Source organism: Phyllobates terribilis, unplaced genomic scaffold (genome assembly GCF_046119375.1).
Source record: "Phyllobates terribilis strain yellow unplaced genomic scaffold, ASM4611937v1 Scaffold_4__5_contigs__length_816908805, whole genome shotgun sequence".
NCBI classification, from domain to species: Eukaryota; Metazoa; Chordata; class Amphibia; order Anura; family Dendrobatidae; genus Phyllobates; species Phyllobates terribilis.
In genome coordinates, this window is record NW_027362764.1 from 572,226,982 (window position 1) to 572,245,581 (window position 18,600).

Here is an 18,600-nt window from a genome sequence, read left to right on the forward strand (position 1 = left end):
TCTACATAAGACACCCCTTTATTACCCCCCTTACATTTTGGATATTTATTAATTTAAAAGACAGTGATCTTTACTGTGGCAAGACTCATGACCATAACTAATCTTTGTGTACAATGTTGGGTTGGACAGTACATAATGATCATTGTCTGTTTACTAATTGATGTCATATAAAACTTATTGTACTATTTTTCCTCCTGCAGAGCTGAAGGGCCTGCTACAGCTCAGCCATGACAACAAATTCCCAGGTAAATATAGTATACATAGCAGTACAAAATATAACATGATGTCATTCTATGTATGTGTATCCAGTTTTGTTTTTTTAACATATATTGCAAGCATTTTAAGATTCATTGTTTGCTCTGGTATATATAAGCCCCTATATAAATTTATGAAATCATTTTAGAAACTGAAATGTGAAGTTTTTAGGATATTAAAAGGATTATTCAGCCAGGAAAAATAAAACAGTTCCGAATGGTCAAAAATAACCAAAGAAGCTATACTCACCTTGATGATTCCCCTCTAGTCCTGTTTTGCTGCTTCTGGGGTCTCCTGCAGAGGTAACCTGCTATAGTCAGTGATTGCTTGCAACAGTCACATGACTATGTTGGTAACTTCATCGCTAGAACTGGAAGATGAGACCCGTGGCGAATTTGGGATGTATCGGAACCAGAGGGAGCAATATATTAATGGAAGTATGGCTTCTTTTGTTATTTTTGATCATTTTGAACTGTTTTAAAAAAATGTTTGCTTTCTTAAGCAACCCTGTTAGCTTTTATTCTTTCTATTCTTCAAGTCCATTAACAGACTAAAGGATGCCCCAAAAGGACAGCAAAAGATAAGCTTATGTTCACTGTAGGGAATTGCTGCCCTTCTCCTCATTTATTTCCACAGAAAACTAATGTATTGGACATTTTGATTTCAACTGTCCAATCCTTATTGTCCCGACATCATCTGTCAAGATAGAGTCGGGAGGCTCCTGTACAAATCAGATGGTAGTTTGGTCCTGCCAAAATTGGCAAGTTTTACAGACTTTCATGTATTGTGTGTGGGCTTTTAGAACCAATAATTAGAGTCTTTGTTATTTTTCACAACTAGCTTATTGCACTTTATTAGTGACAAGGATTACAATAAAATTGAAAGTGCTCTTGTTGTGTAGAGAAGAGTAGCCCCTCAGAATCATTAGGCCAATGAAACTCCTGTCCCATGCTGATCTGAACCTTACAGTGGTTTTAAAATTTTCTTTTTATAGTTGTTCCACTGAAATCTAACCTGGCTGTAGAGATCTTAGAAAAGGGACAAGTTCGCTTTTGGATGCAAGCTGAGAAACTCTCTGGTACTGCTAAAGCCAACTATGTGTTTAATGATAAGGAGATTAAACATGGTGAGGTAAGCTAAATCAGAAGATGTCATAGCATTCCCTGAGCTGAAATGTAAGGTATGCCAGCTGGTATCATTATTTATGTTGACGTTTTTTCTGGAAAAAAAAGTGAATTCAGTACTAGCAGGAGTATATAATACACTATATGCACAATTAGACAATTTGTATTTTTGATGATTACTTTTATTATTGAACAGATACAGTGCTGTTGGTCAATTCGAAAAGTTAAAGTTATATGTCTGTAGTCACTCTATGTGACTGCAGACTTGTGAATCCTTACATCGTGCGCACTGTGTGCTGTCAGGATTCTCCTATGCCTGGAATGGGCAGTCCCACGGAGTGGGCAATTTGCATACTTACTGCCACATTCCGTCTAAACAATTCCCTCCTCACTCAATACACTTTCATTGAGCGGAGCTGCACATATCTAATCGACACGTGACCATATGTAAGCAAATCACATACTTGCAGTCACGCGCCTACTGCTCCCAACATCGGAGAATCCTCACAGCACGCAGTGTACACAATGTGAGTAATCACAGGTCTGCAGTCACATAGTGACTGCAGACATGTAGCCTAAGGCTGGACAACCGATTTACAGTAATAAAACAAACTTAAATTTTTCCATCTCAATTGTTTTTTTTCCCTGTTAAAGTGAGAATAATAACCAAAAAACTCAAAATATACAAAATACTGACATTAAAAAAATATATATAAGTGACCAATATAGCCACTCTTCTTTTTAATAACAGTCATAAACCTTCCATCCATGGAGTCTGTCAATTTTTAAGATGTTGACTATCAACTTTTTGGGCAGCACCAACCACAGCCTTCAAGACACTGTTCAGAGAGGTGTACTGTTTTCTTTCACTGTAAATCTCCCGTTTAAGAAGGGCCCACAATTTCTCAATAGGGTTTAGGTCAGGAGAGGAAGGGACCATGTCTTTATTTTTTCATCTTTAAGGCCTTTAATAGTTAGTCAAGCAGTGGAGTACTTCGATGCATATGATGGAGCATTGTCAAAACTTATGGTTTTCTTAAAAGTGTGGTAAAGCGACTTGCTCAGCTCTCAGAGAGGCAGACACAGGGCACACGTCTCGGGTTAACTCCCTGCTGGTTTATTATATGGCATAGACTCCAGCAGCGTTCCACAAAAATAAACAAGTCCTCTCCGGGATACCGGGAAAACAAAAGATAAAGTACAACAGTGTCCACAAGCGAGAGAGGGTTCGCCCGCTCCGGGTAGCACAGTGAAGTCCCACCAAACACCAGTCCTTTGGTGTTGCTCTCTGGCTTCACCACACACAGCCTGGAGACTTCACTCTCCAGACCAGACTAGAGAAAAAAAAACAGTGATTGAACTTTAACATTGGTCAGCCAGACCCTGAGGGGAGGTAGAGTGAATGACTTCCCACCCGATCTCTATGTCATTCACACCAAACCACTCCCATCAAAATGGTGATTAAACCCTCCAACATATAACATACTGGAGAAAAGCTGTAGGTTCAGTTCACACAGGTTAGCAGCCGGTGTGACACATACCTCCCCTCACATATAACACCAGTGACCCTGTCACAAAAGATACAGAAGACAGGATTATGGGTTCCTGTTCACTCCACGTCTGAGTCTTCTCAAGTCTTTGGCAGCTAATGTGCTTCTTTTTTTCTCAACACATTTTTTGCGACCCTGTTGACTATTTGCAACAAAACTTTTGATGGTTCTGTGATCGCGCCCCAATATCTTAGCAATTTCAAGAGTGCTGCATCCTTCTGTAAGACTTTTTACAAATTTTGACTTTGCATTCAGTTAAATCTCTTTTTTGACCCATTTCGCTTGAAGAAAACAAACTGCCTAATTATTTTGCACACCTTGATACAGGGTGTTGTATCCTTAGGCTTCCTCATTACACAAATAGACCCTCCCTCATTACACAAATACACATCACCTGATTTGCTTCGTCCTATAAGCATTCAAGTTTATACAGCTTGGAGTTGGAAAATCTGCATAAAAATGATGATATGGTCAAAATACTCACTTGCCTAATAATTGTGCACACAGTGTAGAGATAGAGATTCTGCTTTCTCATTTGAATCTTATATATTAGTGATGTATCTGGCTCTTACCTTGGCATATGGATATACGTCTACAGGAAGGTATTACAGTTACATATTAGCACTATAACATTAAATCCTCTATTCTTTTCAAAGAAATATAAGATGAATTTGGACAGTAAGACTGGAATTGTGGAGATGACTATGGAGAAACTTGAGGATGAAGATGAAGGGACCTTTACCTTCCAGATACAAGATGGAAAGGCAACAAACCAATCTAGTCTGGTGCTTATTGGTGAAGGTAAGCTTGGTGCATGACTCAACTGTAATATGCTTTAGTCATATCATGATGAAGTCATGTGATTAACATATATATTTGATATGTGATTCCAAGATAATGGTCAGCACTCGATGCTTTAAAAAATCTTGTAAGCTTTATTGATTTCCAGTATAAAAATACAGGTGACAGCAGCTCTGTGCTCGATGCCAACCAGGGATGGGGTTAAATTTTTTAACAGTAAATTCCCTGTTTGTGTTGGGAAACTATGCCCATTTGAAAGCCACGCCCATTTGAAAGCCACACCCATTTCATTAGCCACTCCCATTCCCATGCATACTTTTCTCAACCACAAAATACAAGTAAGAACAGCTAAAAGTAAAAGCACCTTACCCTTCTTACTCTAGCTATACCTTCATTTACGGTATACACATTGCCTCCTGTCAAGTACACATTTTTCCAGTCACACTGTCAGTCACTTTTTAGTATGGTGTACTGTATCATAAAGTTTTTTTTACACGTTTTGAAAGGTGCTCTGTATATACTATATATTACATAGTGTAAGTGTACAGGTAATACTGTGATCACTGGTGACATTATACACAGGAGCTCTGTATATATTATATAGTGTATATAGTATAAGTGTACAGGTAATACCCTGATCACTGGTGGTGACATTATACACAGGAGCATGGTATATAGTATATATAGTGTAAGTGTACAGGTAATACCGTGACTTACCAGTGACATCTCTAGTTGTAGTAATTCATCTTTGCTTTTCTTTTCATCTGGCGCAAACCATTATCACTTCTTCCAGCTAGAACTCATCTATGCCGAAAGTAACACACAAACATCTATAGCTGATCATATCTAGAGCATATTCCTCACTTTTTCTCTGATTTCTACACTGCACCAGATGAAGAAAAAAAGATAAATAGTAGGGCGTACTGCCAGGGGTGGATTAAGAGTAGCCAGGGACCCGGGCAGTTTAGAAGGCATGGCCCCCCTCCCTCCCCCCGATACCTAATGTATCACGTGACATATCACATGATCCCCCTTTGATAAATCATGTGATAGTTCATGTGAGTAACATACAGGTGCTCTGGTACAGATCTGTAGATGGAAAAAGACAGATAGCGCAAACTTTTCCCTTGTGTATTGCGCTATGCATAACTTAGCGGTATACAAAATACAGCAGTGGTGGGAGATTAATTTTTCCAAGGAGCCACATGAGAGACTGTGACTGTTGTGGAGGCCGAACCAATAGGCTGAAATTAATTCTCCTCAATATTAATATGTTAATTATAATTATTATTTTACATTAATTGTATGACTTAATATTTAGCATAATTAAGTATGCTGATATCGCCCAATATACAGTATGAGACCCTACATACAATATGAGCCCCCACATACAGCATGAGCCCCCGCATAGCCATCTACAAACAGTATGAGCTTCTCACATACTCCCCTATATACAGTATAAGCCCCACATAGCTCCCTATATACAGTATGAACCCCACATAACTCCCTATATACAGTATCAGTGCCCATATAGCCTCCTAAATACAGTATGAGCCCCACATAGCCTCCTATACACAGTATGAGCCCCACGTAGCCTCCCATATACAGTATGAGCCCCACGTAGTCATCTATATACAGTATGAGGCCGCACGTAGCCATCTATATACAGTATGAGGCTGCACGTAGCTATCTATATACAGTATGAGGCCGCAAGTAGCTCCCCAGATACCTCATGAGGCCACATGTAGCTCCCCAGATACAGCATGAGGCCACACGTAGCTCCCCAAATACAGCATGAGGCAACATGTAGCTCCCCAGATACAGCATGAGGCCACATGTAGCTCCCCAGATACCGCATGAGGCCACACGTAGCTCCCCAAATACAGCATGAGGCCACATGTAGCTCCCCAGATACAGCATGAGGCCACATGTAGCTCCCCAGATACCGCATGAGGCCACACGTAGCTCCCCAAATACAGCATGAGGCCACATGTAGCTCCCCAAATACAGCATGAGGCCACATGTAGCTCCCCAGATACAGCACGAGGCCACATGTAGCTCCCCAGATACCGCATGAGGCCACACGTAGCTCCCCAAATACAGCATGAGGCCACACGTAGCTCCCCAGACACAGCATGAGGCCATACTTTCCCCCTGCTGTTATCCTTGACATGTACAACAAATGAAAAGTACTGCTTTTTATGAATTCTATACATTTGATGTCACAGATGTCTAACTGACTGGACAGAAGCAAGGATTAGATTTCCTTTGTTATACTTCATTTTTTGTGACATCTCATAAAATAGAAAACTCCAAGATGTTTGTTCAGTTTCATTCATTCTACATAATTATTTAGCACAAAACCCTTACTTTGCTGTTTGTGACACATTTATCACACAATTCAATTGTAATGTGCTGGGGAATATGTTTATGCTATATAAATAAAATTATTATTCCTCTGTTATTGTTAGTATTCCTCTAATACCAACACAGTTACAACTTTTCAGCTCTTACAAGTTCTGAGCCTTTGGAAAGCAAAGAACGTTGTGACAAACAGCCCAATGAATCCCCATATTTTTAATTACATCATTATATTAGTAATAGTGACATTCAGCAAGGTTGGCATAAAATTAATGTGTAAAATTAATGTCATCAAAACTAACATATGCCCCAAGTAATAACACATGAAATGAAATGACAAACTCTTCTAACACATTCACATCTCATTTCATATATTTTGCTCGGACATTATTGTCTTTGGCTTCCTTTATATTGGCAGCCATGGCTGTGTTGAATTTGCACTTTAGCTATTTTTCACTTTAATCTTAGTAATATATAGTTTATATTGGTAGTACCGCTGTGTCTTGACAGATGTTCAGCAGATGTGCAGCCCATTAGGGTGAAAGGCTCAATAGATTCTTTTTTTTTCAACTCCATCTCTTTTGAGTTAGTGTATAGTTTGTTCAACAACATCAGTAACATCAATAATCTCAATCCCGCAATGATAGAACCAAAGTACAATGCTTCACAGTATGTAAAATATTTGGTGATTGCTCGACGGAGTGCCACATTCATTTCCTACCACATCTATAACATCTCACTCAGCCCGTGTTTTTTCTTCTAACTTTACCCTTATTTGCCCTTTTCAGTGTTTGAGAAATTGAAGAAGGAAGCCAGATTCCAGAGACAAGAATGGATCCGAAAACAAGGTAATACATCACCCGAAATCACCAAGTGAAGTGTAGACACATTAGCAAGCTATGCGCCATACTGGCTAGAAATGTGATTAATAGGGTTTTACTTAGATGTTCGGAAGATGCACAGATGTGTTTCTTCTTTTTTGTGTGTTGGGGCTTAAGTTTTTTTATTTCACACACACGGTTTCACTGTATAGGTTTTATTCCTTGCATATAATATATTAGCATGTAGACCGGTCTTAAAGAGAGCTTTCACATGATATGGGCACTCACTTGTGTTTGCTAAACTAGTCATATTTGGGAAGTAAAATTAAGAACTAGAGAGAGTAAAATGTACAGTAGTTGCGCAGTGTGGACCTGCCTCTATAATAGCAGTCTGTACTACCTACTGTAACAGCGGCCTGGCTTTGTCTGTATCAACCCCTATATCAGCAGTCCAGCTGTATAGTGTGGACCTCCCCATATACCAATAGTTAGACTGCATAGTCTTGATCACTCCCAGAAGTGTCTTGCTGTGTCATGTGGACCACCTCCTATAACAGCTGTCAGACTGTGTAGTGTGGACCACCTCCTATAACATATGTCTGCCTGTGTAGTATGAACCACTCCCTATAACAGCTGTCTGCCTGTGTAGTATGAACCCCTCCCTATAACAGCTGTCAGACTGTGTAGTGTGGACCACCCCCTATAACCGCTGTCAGACTTTGTAGTGTGGACCACCTCCTATAACAGCTGTCAGACTGTGTAGTGTGGACCACCTCCTATAACAGCTGTCAGACTGTGTAGTGTGGACCACCTCCTATAACAGCTGTCAGACTGTGTAGTGTGGACCACCTCCTATAACATATGTCTGCCTGTGTAGTGTGGACAACCTCCTATAACAGCTGTCTGGATGTGTAATATTGACCACCCCCTATAACATATGTCTAGCTGTGTAGTGTGGGCCACTCCCTATATCATATGTCTGGCTGTGTAATATGGACCACTCCCTATAACAGCTGTCTGGCTGTGTAATATAGGCCACCCCATATAGCATATGTCTGGCTGTGTAGTGTGAACCACCTCCTATGACAGCTGTCAGACTGTGTAGTGTGGACCACCCCCTATAACATATGTCTGCCTGTGTAGTGTGGGCCAATCCCTATAACAGCAGTCAGACTGTGTAATATAGGCCACCCCATATAGCATATGTCTGGCTGTGTAGTGTGAACCACCTCCTATGACAGCTGTCAGACTGTGTAGTGTGGACCACCCCCTATAACATATGTCTGCCTGTGTAGTGTGGGCCAATCCCTATAACAGCTGTCTGGCTGTGTAATATAGACCACCCCCTATAACAGCTGTCAGACTGTGTAGTGTGGACCACCCCCTATAACATATGTCTGGCTGTGTAATGTGGACCACCCCCTATAACAGCTGTCTGGCTGTGTAATATAGACCACCCCCTATAACAGCTGTCAGACTGTGTAATATAGACCACCCCATATAGCATATGTCTGGCTGTGTAGTGTGAACCACCTCCTATGACAGCTGTCTGGCTGTGTCATGTGGACAACCCCCTATAACAGCTGTCTGGCTGTATAATATAGACCACCCCCTATAACAGCTGTCAGACTGTTTAGTGTGAACCACCTCCTATAACAGCTGTCTGGCTGTGTCATGTGGACAACCCCCTATAACAGCTGTCTGGCTGCATAATATAGACCACCCCCTATAACAGCTGTCAGACTGTGTAGTGTGGACCACCCCCTATAACATATGTCTGGCTGTGTAATATGGACAACTCCCTATAACAGCTGTCTGGATGTATAATATAGACCACCCCCTATAACAGCTGTCAGACTGTGTAGTGTGGACCACCCCCTACAACAGCTGTCAGACTGTGTAATATGGACCACTCCCTATAACAGCTGTGTCATGTTGACCACCCCCTATATATAACAGCTGTCTGGCTGTGTAGTGTGAACCACCCCCCATTAATAGCTGTGTAGCATGGACCACCTTTATTACAGATGGTAGTCCATGTTTAATAGAAGATGACATGCTGACTCTAATTCTCACACCCAGCTGTTATTGCTGTATGGAGCCACTTCTGGCCAGGCATATTGTGTAGCATTACATGAGAGCCATTCAAATAAACAGCTATCTATTAATGCACGGACACAGGGGGCTTCATGTAAATGTAACTGTTTTTGTTCCCATGTTAAAACAGTGATTTTATGTGAATCTAGAAGATTGACCATAATATATACAGAATGTGATTGATCCACCATGTCTACCATGTTTGAGTGTTAGGTTAGACAACCATGTTGGATGGATCAGTCCAGTGAGGGTTGTAAAAAACAGTATTGATGATTCTGCTTGCTGACCTCACCATTCACAAAGAAATGTGCTTCATCATCTGAGAGCACCTGAGAGGGAAATGTGAGTTCATCTGAAGTTGATGTATCACCCATTCTGCAAATTCTAGATGATGGTCTGGGTTGTCCTTGGTCAGGTGTTACAGCATCTGAATTTTGTAAGGGTGCCATTTGTGAGTAGATTAAATGCGCTGAATTGGGGCTTGGCTAGCCCCGCATTAGAGAAACAGACAAGATCTACAACAAGGGCTCTTGCCAAATCAGGCCAGATAAGCAGCTTATGTTGATACATCCATAGTCATTTTTGATTGTCCAAATCTCTGTTTATTGGCAACAGGATCTGTTTTTAGGAACTTTGTAAAAAGTTTTGCAACTACATTAAGAGTAAAAGGAGGCCTGTTTGGGTTGGTTAAAATCGTCTGTGATGACATGTGTGCTTTGTTTGCCAGAAATGAGGTGATCTGAATAAGTTCTTCTTAGGATAACATCTTCCTTCCTGGTGCAGAAGAAAAATCACTGTTTTAACACGAGAATGAATAAAGTTCTACTAATGTGAAGCACATTTTTCTCTTGAAATTCACTAATGGTTTGATGTGTCAGACTCTTATTGTCACGCAAGGTGAGGGAAGGAATAAGTGTACAACGACGGGAAGAGGGGGAAGGGAGCCCAACAACTAGGGGAAAAGGGTAGTGGAGACCCCTAGGCAGATCTAATATCACCCTGCCTGCCCTATCGCCGAGCAGGAACCTAAACCCTGAATGTCCCTAGAGCTAGGCCCTAGATAGGGAGGGGACGGGGTGAGCACTAGTCAGGCCCCACTACAAACTAAAGACAACAAGGTAAACAAACAAAGGGGATACACTTAGTTTGGGCAGACACCAGAGAAATAACGCCAACTGTCCTCCAAGGGCACCAAAGACGAGACTAGCCGACTGCCAGTACTCCAAGCCTGCACAGAGGTACATACAACTATCACCAGCGACTCTCTGGAGAAACTGAGAGTTTTTAACTACCAAGCAAGGGTGTGTCAATCAGCAGCAGAAGGTGGAGGTTGCTGCTGGGTCCTAAAGGGAGAAGGATATAACTATACTACAAAGATGAGAGGATCAAGAAGGCGTCTGCAATGCCAAGCGCAGTGACCTTCTACAGCTGGATCCAGAGCGACTGTCTGTCACACCTAACACCCGTGACACTTATCTTACCATTTGAAATGCTGAAGTTGAACCCAAGAGGTCAGCATTCAAGGAGCTTTAAGGGGAACCTGTCACCAAGTTTTCCTCTACACTGCGTGCAAAATTATTTGGCAATTTGTATTTTTGATGATTAATTATATTATTGATAAGTGAGGTTTTGTCTTTTTTAGGAGAATATCTATGTGTATAGAATTATTGAGCAGCTATTATTGTGTAGAATTATTATGCAACTAAATGAAAACGTAAGATTTTACCATCTCAATTGTTTATTTTCATCTCTTAAATTGAGAATAATATCCAAACAACTAAAAATATACAAAAATACATTTCTGCCATTTCAAAAAAAATTATCAGTAACCAAGATAGCCGCCTTCTTTTCAATAACAGTCATAACCCTTCCATCCATGAAAGTGTCTTAATCTGTTGACAATCAACTTTTTGGGCAGCACCAACCACAGCCTCCCAGATACTGTACGGAAAGGTGGGCTGTGTTCCTTCACTGTAAATATCCCGTTTAAAAGGAATCTGTCAGTAGGAACAACTCTCTCAAGCCATCTTTATGGACATGTAGGTCATAGAAAGTTGAATAAAACGATTCCTTAATATCTGCGATCTGATGTCTTATTCCAGAGAAATCCATGTTTTTCTTATATGTAAATGAGTTGTTCAAGACTATGGGCTGGACACTGATCTGTATGAGACTCTGCCTCCAGAGGATATTTTAAATTAAAGGAGGCGTTTCCAATGTACTTACAAACACATTTGCTGCAGCTCTCACAGCTCTGCTTTATTGCACCACTGTCTGCCTGTGAGATGGAAGCTGAAGCTGAGAGGAACCTGCAGATGTGTCAGGTATAATCAAACACAGCTCTGCAGTGGGATCAGGAGAACAGAGAGCGGCCATTACACATCACACTGGTAACTCCCCTTTTTATTAAAAATAATCTCTGGAGACAGATTCTCATGCAGATCAATGTCCGGCCCATAGCCTGAAACAGCTAATTTACATATATAAAAACATGGATTTCTCTGGAATAAGACATTGGATCACACATATCAAGGTATCATTTTATTCAGCTTCCTATGACCAGCATGACCATAAAGACAGCTTAGAAGGGTTGATCCTACTGACAGATTCCCTTTGACAACGGTCCACAAGTTTTCAATAGGGTTTAGGTTGGGTGAAGAAGGAGGTCATGTCATTATTAGTGTTGAGGGATACCTTCCGATATCGGGAAATATCGGATCGGATTGGATCGGACCGATACCGAAAAAGTATCGGATATCGCCGATTCCGATACCGGAAACCAATGCAAGTCAATGGGACAGAAATATCGGAATGAAAATAAACCCTTTCTTTCCTTTTAGGTTAATTCTACATGAAGGAAAACAACTAAGAATAATGTAGAATGTATTGGGGGAGGTGGGGGAGACAATAAAGGCATAGAGGTTTAGCCCAATCAAATGGAATAGCAGGAATTAATATTTTTTTTAAGACGTTCTGAGTTACGGAAATATTGACTATGTTAAGTATTTTTATATTTTGTCAGATATTTATGTTTCACTACTTCCATGCTCTTCACCTTCTTTTTTACTTCTCCCACACTTTCTCCTTCATCATGCTCAGCATCTTTTTCATCCACTTCTTCTTCACCTTCTTCATCTTCTTCTTCTTCACCTTCTTCGTATTATTCTTTTTTTTTACATTCTTCATATTCTACTTCTTCATCTTCTTCATATTCTTCTTCTTCATCATATTCTTATTTGTGACAGGCATTCCTGTAGTTGTTATCTATAAAAGGTTGGACATTACACCTTTTGTTCTGCCCGTCACAAAAGATTTACAACAGGATTTGTCCGCGTTCAGTTTGGCCTGCAGTTTCTTGTATTTCTGCTTCTTGGTTTTCTGTCTCTTGTTCTTCTGTATCTTGGTGCTTGTCTTCTCTTCTTTGTCCTCTTGGTCAACTTCTTCAGGGTCATCTTCTTGGTCTTCTTCGGGGTGGTCTTCAGGGTCGTCGTCTTCGGGGGTCGTCTTCTTCGGGTTGGTCTTCTGGGTCCTCGTCTTCGGGGTCCTCGTCTTCTTCGGGGTGGTCTTCAGGGTCCTCGTCTTCTTCGGGGTGGTCTTCAGGGTCCTCGTCTTCAGGGTCGTCGTCTTCGGGGTCCTCGTCTTCTTCGGGTTGGTCTTCAGGGTCCTCGTCTTCAGGGTCCTCGTCAGGGAGATCCAGAGTGATTACCAAGAACCATTTCAAAAAGCTTGAACTTGGAAATGTAGCAGAAGGTACAAGAAGGCTGAGGAACTACTGAGGACCAGCTGACGGTACTGGAACCCGGATGGGTAGCTGAAGGTACAAGAGCCAATGGAACTACCGAGGACCAGCTGATGGTACTGGAACTCGGTTACTAAGCAGGAGGTACCTGTGCCAGAAAGCACTACCAAGGACCAGCAGACGTTGGTGGAACTTGGATACCGAGAAGGAGGCACCTAATCCAAAGGCACTGCCGAGAACCAGCTGACGGTACTGGAACCCGGATGGGTAGCAGAAGGTACCCATGTAAAAAAAAGTTTCAAGGCCGCGAGCCGGCCGCAGTTACCAAAACCCACAGTCCTACAGGGGGTGCTTGTCCTATTGGCACTATGGAACCAGCCTTCATTGCCAGATCCCGCAGCCCACATAGGAGTCACCTAAACTGCAGGCACCATAGAGTCGGCTAACCCGACCGCAACACGACAGGACAACGCATTGGAGGCAAAGTGACGTTGACACTACCCGGAAACAGCTGGCATGCTGGAACCAGGCTGGGCAGGAGGGAGTACCCGTGCCAAAGACACTGCCGAGAACCAGCTGAAGGTACTGGAACCCGGATGGGTAGTAGAAGGTACAAGAGCAAATGGAACTACCGAGGACCAGCTGACGGTACTGGAACCCGGATGGGTAGCAGAAGGTACAAGAGCCAATGGAACTGCCGAAGACCAGCTGACGGTACTGGAACTCGGTTACTAAGCAGGAGGTACCTGTGCCAGAAAGCACTACCAAGGACCAGCAGATGTTGGTGGAACTTGGATACCGAGAAGGAGGCACCTAATCCAAAGGCACTGCCGAGAACCAGCTGACGGTACTGGAACCCGGATGGGTAGCAGAAGGTATAAGAGCAAATGGAACTACCAAGAACCAGCTGACGGTACTGGAACCCGGATGGGTAGCAGAAGGTACAAGAGCCAATGGAACTACCGAAGACCAGCTGACGGTACTGGAACTCGGTTACTAAGCAGCAGGTACCTGTGCCAGAAAGCACTACCAAGGACCAGCAGACGTTGGTGGAACTTGGATACCGAGAAGGAGGCACCTAATCCAAAGGCACTGCCGAGAACCAGCTGACGGTACTGGAACCCGGATGGGTAGTAGAAGGTATAAGAGCAAATGGAACTACCGAGAACCAGCTGACGGTACTGGAACCCAGATGGGTAGCAGAAGGTACCCATGTAAAAAAAAGTTTCAAGGCCGCGAGCCAGCCGCAGTTACCAAATGCTTGTCCTATTGGCACTATGGAACCAGCCTTCATTGCCAGATCCCGCAGCCCACATAGGAGTCACCTAAACTGCAGACACCATAGAGTCGGCTAACCTGACCGCAACACGACAGGACAACGCATTGGAGGCAAAGTGACGTTGACACTACCCGGAAACAGCTGGCATGCTGGAACCAGGCTGGGCAGGAGGGAGTACCCGTGCCAAAGACACTGCTAGGAAACAGCTGGCGGTGCTGGAACCCAGGGTAAATACTAAAAACAGAGTGGAGCCAGAGGCGTAATTGGAGCAACTTTAAAATCTGTAGTAGTGTGAATGTGGACAGAGCAGGAGAAATTGCCGTCCGCACAGCAGGGGAACAGCTGACGTTACTGAACCCCAATAACACGGCAGCAAGTGTTGACTGTGCAGACGGCACTTCCGAGCGCCAACTGGTGGTGTTGGAGCTCAGGGATAATACTGAAAACAGAGGAGCCAGAGGTGTAATTGGAGCAACTTTCAAATCTGTAGTAGTGTGAATGTGGACAGAGCAGGAGAATTTGCCGAACACACAGCTGGGGAACAGCTGACGTTACTGAACCCCAATAACACTGGAGCAAGCGTTGACTGTGCAGACGGCACTTCTGAGCAGCAACTAGCGGTATTGGAGCCCAGGGTAAATACTAAAAACAGAGGAACCAGAGGTGTAATTGGAGCAAGTTTTAAATCAGTAGTACAGTGGATGTGGACAAAGCAGGAGAATTTGCCGGACACACAGCTGGGGAACAGCTGACGTTACTGAACCCCAATAACACTGGAGCAAGCGTTGACTGTGCAGACGGCACTTCTGAGCAGCAACTAGCGGTATTGGAGCTCAGGGATAATACTGAAAACAGAGGAGCCAGAGGTGTAATTGGAGCAACTTTAAAATCTGTAGTAGTGAGAATGTGGACAGAGCAGGAGAAATTGCCGTCCGCACAGCAGGGGAACAGCTGACTTTACTGAACCCCAATAACACTGGAGCAAATGTTGACTTTGCAGACGGCACTTCCGAGCGCCAACTGGTGGTGTTGGAGCTCAGGGATAATACTGAAAACAGAGGAGCCAGAGGTGTAATTGGAGCAACTTTAAAATCTGTAGTAGTGAGAATGTGGACAGAGCAGGAGAAATTGCCACCCGCACAGCAGGGGAACAGCTGACGTTACTGAACCCCAATAACACGGCAGCAAGTGTTGACTGTGCAGACGGCACTTCCGAGCGCCAACTGGCGGTGTTGGAGCTCAGGGATAATACTGAAAACAGAGGAGCCAGAGGTGTAATTGGAGCAACTTTAAAATCTGTAGTAGTGAGAATGTGGACAGAGCAGGAGAAATTGCCGTCCGCACAGCAGGGGAAAAGCTGACGTTACTGAACCCCAATAACACGGCAGCAAGTGTTGACTGTGCAGACGGCACTTCCGAGCGCCAACTGGCGGTGTTTGAGCTCAGGGATAATACTGAAAACAGAGGAGCCAGAGGTGTAATTGGAGCAACTTTAAAATCTGTAGTAGTGAGAATGTGGACAGAGCAGGAGAAATTGCCGTCCGCACAGCAGGGGAACAGCTGACGTTACTGAACCCCAATAACACGGCAGCAAGTGTTGACTGTGCAGACGGCACTTCCGAGCGCCAACTGGCGGTGTTGGAGCTCAGGGATAATACTGAAAACAGAGGAGCCAGAGGTGTAATTGGAGCAACTTTAAAATCTGTAGTAGTGAGAATGTGGACAGAGCAGGAGAAATTGCTGTCCGCACAGCAGGGGAACAGCTGACGTTACTGAACCCCAATAACACGGCAGCAAGTGTTGACTTTGCAGACGGCACTTCCGAGCGCCAACTGGCGGTGTTGGAGCTCAGGGATAATACTGAAAACAGAGGAGCCAGAGGTGTAATTGGAGCAACTTTAAAATCTGTAGTAGTGAGAATGTGGACAGAGCAGGAGAAATTGCCGTCCGCACAGCAGGGGAACAGCTGACGTTACTGAACCCCAATAACACGGCAGCAAGTCTTGACTGTGCAGACGGCACTTCCGAGCGCCAACTGGCGGTGTTGGAGCTCAGGGATTACAGTTCAGGTGGTAGAAACATGAACACAACAGGAGACCTGGATACTGTTGCCAACCAATTATTTATTCTGGAAGAGGACTGGCAAATTCATGAGAGATCCAGGCCTTGTTCATTTTGAGAAAAGTAAGCCGGTCAACGTTATCGGAGGATAGTCGCATGCGACGGTCTGTTAGTACACCACCTGCGGCACTAAAGACGCGTTCCGATAATACACTAGCAGCAGGGCAAGCTAGCACCTCCAATGCATACTGACTAAGCTCTGGCCATGTATCCAGCTTACAGACCCAAAACTTGAAGGGAGAAGAGCCGTCTGGGAGTACACTAAGAGGGCAAGACATGTAGTCTGTCACCATCTGACGGAAACATTGCCTCCTGCTGACTGGAGCCGTCTGTGATGGTGTAGACATTTGTGGCGGCGAGGACACAAAACTTTGCCACATTTCGGCCATACTGGTCTTGCCTTGTGCTGAGGCGCTGCTTCTGCTCCCTCTTTGTGCAGAGCTTCCTCCACTGCCTCGACGCACTGAGCTGCTTTGTAAAGCACTAGCAGCACTGCTCTCGGTTGGAATGGAGAACATGATGGAATGCACCAGTGCGTCTTGGTACTCCCGCATTTTACGCTCCCGGTTCAACGGTGTTATGAGGCTTTGTAAGTTGTCCCGGTAGCGAGGATCTAGGAGGGTGGACACCCAATAATCAGCCGTGTTGAGAATGTGGGCGATGCGGCGGTCGTTTCTCAGGCACTGCAGCATGAAATCAACCATGTGCTGCAGACTGCCAACTGGCCAAGAAACGCTGTCCCCTGCTTGAGGCGTGATCTCTGCCTGCTCTGCATCACCCCACCCTCGCTCTAGATACTGACTACTAGAGCATTGTGTACCTCCCTCCTCTGGACAGATGTCTTCCTCATCCATTGACTCCTCATCATCCTCCTCACAAAGTGTCCCCTGCCTAGGCCTTTGTGAGGAACCACGTTGCGCAGACTGTAGAGAAGCAGATGGCATTTGTGACTCCTCATCCTCCACCTCTTCCAAAACCTCGTCCCTTAGTGCTTGCTGTGTTTTTTCAAGCAGGCAGATAAGGGGGATAGTCATGCTGACTAGTGCATCTGCACTCGCCATCCGCGTGGAATAATCGAAGGCACGCAAAACGTGGCAAATGTCCTTCATAAAGGCCCACTCAGTGGTGGTGAAGTGTGAACGGCGCGCACTGCGACTTGTTTGTGCCTGCTGCAGCTGGTACTCCATTACTGCTGCCTGCTGCTCACACAACCTCTCCAACATATGTAACGTTGAATTCCACCTGGTGGGTAGGTCACATATGATGCGATGTTCCGGAAGACGTAATCGGCGCTGCAGAGCTGCAATGCGTGATCTTGCGTTGCTGGAACGCCGCAAGTGAGCGCACTCTATGCGGACCTTGTGAAGCAGTGCATCAAGATCCGGATAGTCCCTCAAAAAACTCTGCACGACCAAGTTGAGCACATGTGCCAGACATGGGATGTGAGTGAGGTTGCCTAGGCCCAGAGCTGCCACCAGATTTCGGCCATTGTCACACACTACCATGCCTGGCTGGAGATTCGCTGGCACAAACCACACGTCGCTCTGCTGCTTGATGGCATTCCAGAGCTCCTGCGCTGTGTGGCTTCGATTCCCCAAAGAAATTAATTTTAATACGGCCTGTTGACGTTTGGCCACGGCTGTGCTCATATCGGTCATCATAACAGGTAACCGTTCACGGGTCGATGTGGAGGTAGACCGTGACGGCTCCTGCAGCGCTGATTCAGAGGAACTGGAGTATGAGGAGTCGTCAATGTGTACAGACTGGATTCCTGCAATCCTTGGAGTTGGCAGAACACGTACAGCGCCACTCTCAAGATCTGTACCCGGCTCCACAACATTTACCCAATGGGCAGTGAGGGAAAGGTATCGTCCCTGTCCATGCTTACTGGTCCACGCATCGATGGTCAGGTGGACCTTGCTACTGATGGCGTTTTGTAGCGCATGTTTAATTTTTCCCTCCACATGATGTTGCAGGGCAGGGACGGCTTGCCTGCTGAAATAAAAGTGGCTGGGCACGTTGTATTGTGGGACTGCCAATGCCATAAAGTTACGGAATGTGTCAGTCTCCACCAGCCTGAATGATAGCATTTCAAGGGCCAGTAGTTTAGCAATGCCAGCATTCAGAGCCTGTGCTCGGGGGTGGTTTGCCGAGTATGGGCGCCTTTTCTCCCATGCCTGTGCTAACGATGGCTGTAGACTGGCCTGGGAGTGTGAGGATGAGTGGGAAAGTGGTGCTGTGGGTGGAATTACACTGTGTCTCTGTACAACAGTGCCAGAGATTCTTCCATGGCGATCCTGTGAGGAAGCCGAACCAGCTGTGTGTGAGCTGGAGGAAGAGGCTACAACACGAGATGAAGAGGTGGTAGGTGGCGCTGTAGGTTGGCCTAGGTCTTCAGTGTGTTTTTGTAACTCCACCACGTGCTTGGTCCGCACATGTTTCCACATATTTG

General features: G+C 44.5%; 1 protein-coding gene across 2 annotated transcripts in view; it reads left to right on the forward strand.

The window, feature by feature from the left end:
• Positions 1–18,600, forward strand: part of MYOM1 (myomesin 1) — a 172,816-nt gene that overhangs the window by 121,525 nt on the left and 32,691 nt on the right. For both annotated transcript variants that reach the window (XM_073679112.1, XM_073679111.1), the window contains 4 exons: positions 201–245; positions 1,250–1,386; positions 3,586–3,730; positions 6,880–6,939. In XM_073679112.1, the coding sequence (XP_073535213.1) occupies positions 201–245; positions 1,250–1,386; positions 3,586–3,730; positions 6,880–6,939 (387 nt within the window). The remainder of the gene's footprint in view (positions 1–200; positions 246–1,249; positions 1,387–3,585; positions 3,731–6,879; positions 6,940–18,600) is intronic.